This window comes from Sinocyclocheilus rhinocerous, unplaced genomic scaffold (genome assembly GCF_001515625.1).
Source record: "Sinocyclocheilus rhinocerous isolate Xijiao unplaced genomic scaffold, SAMN03320098_v1.1 scaffold220, whole genome shotgun sequence".
Lineage (NCBI taxonomy): Eukaryota > Metazoa > Chordata > Actinopteri > Cypriniformes > Cyprinidae > Sinocyclocheilus > Sinocyclocheilus rhinocerous.
In genome coordinates, this window is record NW_015666573.1 from 522557 (window position 1) to 526260 (window position 3704).

At 38.4% G+C, this 3704-nt stretch overlaps 1 protein-coding gene across 2 annotated transcripts in view; it reads right to left on the bottom strand.

Annotated features, from left to right (window-relative positions):
* Positions 1-795: 795 nt before the first annotated feature.
* Positions 796-3704, bottom strand: part of LOC107732902 (ER membrane protein complex subunit 10-like) — a 5356-nt gene continuing 2447 nt past the window's right edge. The window contains exons 5-8 of one of the 2 annotated variants that reach the window (XM_016544342.1): positions 2964-3148; positions 2401-2494; positions 1705-1807; positions 1018-1096 (exon numbers count right to left, since the gene is read on the bottom strand). In XM_016544342.1, the coding sequence (XP_016399828.1) occupies positions 1721-1807; positions 2401-2494; positions 2964-3148 (366 nt within the window). In that variant the 3' untranslated portion in view covers positions 1018-1096; positions 1705-1720. Of the gene's footprint in view, positions 1097-1704; positions 1808-2400; positions 2495-2963; positions 3149-3704 lie in introns of both variants that reach the window. The other variant, XM_016544340.1, reaches the window with a different exon arrangement.

Genomic DNA, 3704 nt, shown 5'->3' on the forward strand with positions numbered 1-3704 from the left:
GCTTCTTTGATAAGAAAGTTCAAATAACCAGCATTTACGAAATAGAAAAACTGTCACTTCTGAAAAAAAAAAAAAACCTTTTGAACCCAAACTTTTGAATTATAGTGTAAACTGCAACATCATTTTCAAACAATTTATTTCTTAAAAAAAAAAAAAGCCAAGCTCAATACTTAAGTCTAAGGACCAGGCAATCAGGAGGATTTAAAAAGCAGTATATGGTATAGTTTTTTTTTTACAATTATATCACATTGTGTTTCATGTTAACACATACATTAAGTCATGTGGCTGTAACAATGTTCATTGAAATGTTTAATCCTGATTTAATGCCTAGAACCTTACACCAGTAAGTATATTACTGTCAGCTGGAATGCTTTTTTTTTTTTTTTTTTTTTACATCTTACTCTTTAGCCTTAATAATGAAATCAAAATATTTCTTTAAATCCAAGAGAGCCTAACCAGTCATTTTTGTGATTGAATTTTCCTTGCAGGAAAATGTTAGTTTATTTAGGGGTGAGCTTATACCATAACCATGATGAAGAGATATTTGGTTTACAGTAGACGACTAGTTATTTATGGCATCAAGGTGCAGAGAGGTGTGGTATTACCAGCATCAACATGATTCAAAACAAACTAGCTCAAATGCCACTGGGTCAAGAAACAAGACTAGGAGCTACATATAAGAGCATGAAAAGATGAACTTTTAAAGCTCCCCATCCACTGATCATCCGTTTCAAAATGCCTGTATTATTAATCTGAATAGCATCACTTGAAGTAAATAACCATGCTGACAACATCAATGGTCATCAATTTATTTTATTAAATCAGTAGTAAAAATGCAATCCAAGAATGCAGTTATAAGTTAGTTTTTCAATCATTAGTTCTCTAGAACAATTCTTCGTTTGTAAATGTATGTGTCATTATGCGTGTCAATGAACTCAAAATCTGCTTTAAATTATTATGTACAACACAGGAGTTTTTGTTGCCACGGGAATCATCGTCCTCCGCCATTGGCTGCCCCACCTCCGGCTCCGCCTCCAGACTGATCCTGAGCTCCAGACATCATCAGGAAAAGAACGAGAGGGACAATATACATCCACTGGTGATTAAAGAGAAAAGAAAAACACAACAAAGTTTTAACACATTTGTAAACGGTTTAAAATGCAACACATGACAGTTCCTCTCCAGAGTCAATGATTAGGTGCAGGACAATTACAGGCCATTGAATTAATTGGTTTAAAGTTTTCCCAAGCAAATCATTTTCAGTTTCATCCTTCCTTGCTCTCTCTTTGTCCAACCGCCACCACTTACTGCCTCTTACAAATGACTTTCCACTGGCAGGGAGAAATCAGGAGAAATGAGACTAAAAAACAGGAAACAGTGAAGCAAGCAGCATGGGTCATGAACAATCTCTGAGCTCGAGACTACAATCACCTGCTACAATTACCGACCAACCTGATTGTGAGGCCAAAAGACCCTAATTAATCAAAACACCACTGATCTGGTCATGACCCAGCAGGAAACGTACACAAAAAAGCACAAGGACGCACACAAACAACTGAACACCAAGCTGAAACAGAGGAAGGATCAGAGGATTTGAGTTTGTATGTATGTGGGTGTGTGTGCTGGCCCATATACACACACAACATTGAGAAATGCAGCTGGAGTGACAGAGTAACCAAGTAGGCTAAAATGAGATTTCAGTACTTGAAATGAATGGAAATCAGCTCTGCTCTCTGACGCCCCCTGGTGGGGTCTGTGCTGAACTGGTGGCCATGAGGAACACTGCACCTCCCAGAATCAAATACCACTGGAACACAGCACAGACCGGCACAAAGTCAACACAGACACAGCACAGTCACAGCATAGTGAATGCAGAACAGCCGACCATGACACACACTGCTGGAGAATTAAGAGATCAGTCACAAAGAGGGATATTTAGTACTGACAGGCGTATTCAGGTCTGGGCGGAACGGACCAGCAACTTCAACACGGAGCAGAGCAGCAAATGAAATAATGGTTAGCTCAAAATACAACACCCAAAAACATATAGCAACGGTCAGCTTAGGCACTGCAGACCACTAGCTCCATAACACAAACTTTTAAACAAACACGAAAGAAAAAATATACTAATTCTAAAGAGACACAGTAGAGCAAAAAAAAAAAAATATTAGCAGGAATAGAGACCATTTGGAAAGGAGGTGGATAAAGGACGAAGGCAGAGTAACAATACAAAATGTTTCACACTTTTACTACCTAGATAGCTTGGAAAAATATCACACTAATAATTAGTCAAATGCAAACATAATCAGTGGAGTGAACTTAACATAAATCCATAGTAAAAACTGGCACAACTCAAACCAGTAATGTGACACGTCATACTGAAACAATTAAAATACTCACATATTTGGCAAAGAAGGATTTCTGCTCTTGTGGGTTTTTGCCTTTCTTTTCCATTTCCTGTTCCATCCTCTCAATGTAGGGTGCTGTTTCAGGGCTGAATCAGAGCCAGAAAAGACACATTTAATTTTCAGATGAGCTGATAATAACATATGCAGACAATGGAATTTGTGGGTGTAAAGTTGACCAACTCTATTAAGTATTGGAAATGGTCAAATAATAAAGTACTAATGTAGTCAGACAAATTTTTTCTCAACTCAACATGGGGCCTCTGTAAACTTCCAGGGGTTCCCCAATAAGTCTTAGAATTATTTACAGTTAGTTATAATAACAATCTTAATTAAAATGTAAAAAAAAAAAAAAAAAAACATTAAAAATAGTTTACAACATTAAACGGACATCAGATTTTTTAATTAATTAATTTATTTTATCACTACAGATTTACCAGAGGTACAGATATTAGCTTAGATAGGAGGGCCTTTGAATATTGTCTTGGACAAAGGGGGCCTTGGAGTCAAACAAGTGTCAGAAGTAGCAGTCTGAATGTGTGTGTTGTTTGCACTCACACAGGTGCAGTGACTGGCGCCACGACACTTATTGTTGTGTTAAAGACTTCCAGGTCAACCTCATCCTCCACCTCTATCCCACGACATGACCCAGGGATTGTTACTATGGAAATGCCAACGACACATCCGCTGACATCAGTGTGAAGGGTGATGACATCACTGAGGTGGGACTCCACTAACGAGCACTCGGGAGAAAAGCAAGACAAGAATTAGGCTGCTGATACACGGGGCAACTCTGGGCAATGTTGCTGTCAACAGGCAACCAGGTGAGACACAGGGCCGACGGCCGATCTAAAGTATCCAGATAGAAATTTGTTACCCATCCTCAATGGGAAAGTGCCCAAGCAACATTGCTCACAAAGTTGCCCTGTGTATCATCAGCCTTATAGCTGAAAATATTCTGAAAACAGTTGTGCTGCTTAAAGGGATAGTTCACCCAAAAATGAAAATTTGATGTTTATCTGCTTACCCCAGGGCATTCAAGATGTAGGTGACTTTGTTTCTTTAGTAGAACACATTTGATGATTTTTAACTCCAACCGTTGCAGTCTATCAGTCGTATAATGCATGGCAATGGTAACAAAATCTATGAGGGTAAAAAAAACATGCAGACAAATCCAAACTAAACCCTGCGGCTCGTGACGACACATTGATGTCCTAAGACACGAAACGATCGGTTTGTGCCAGAAACCGAAAAGTATTTATATCATTTTTTACCTCTAATACAACACTATGTCCAACT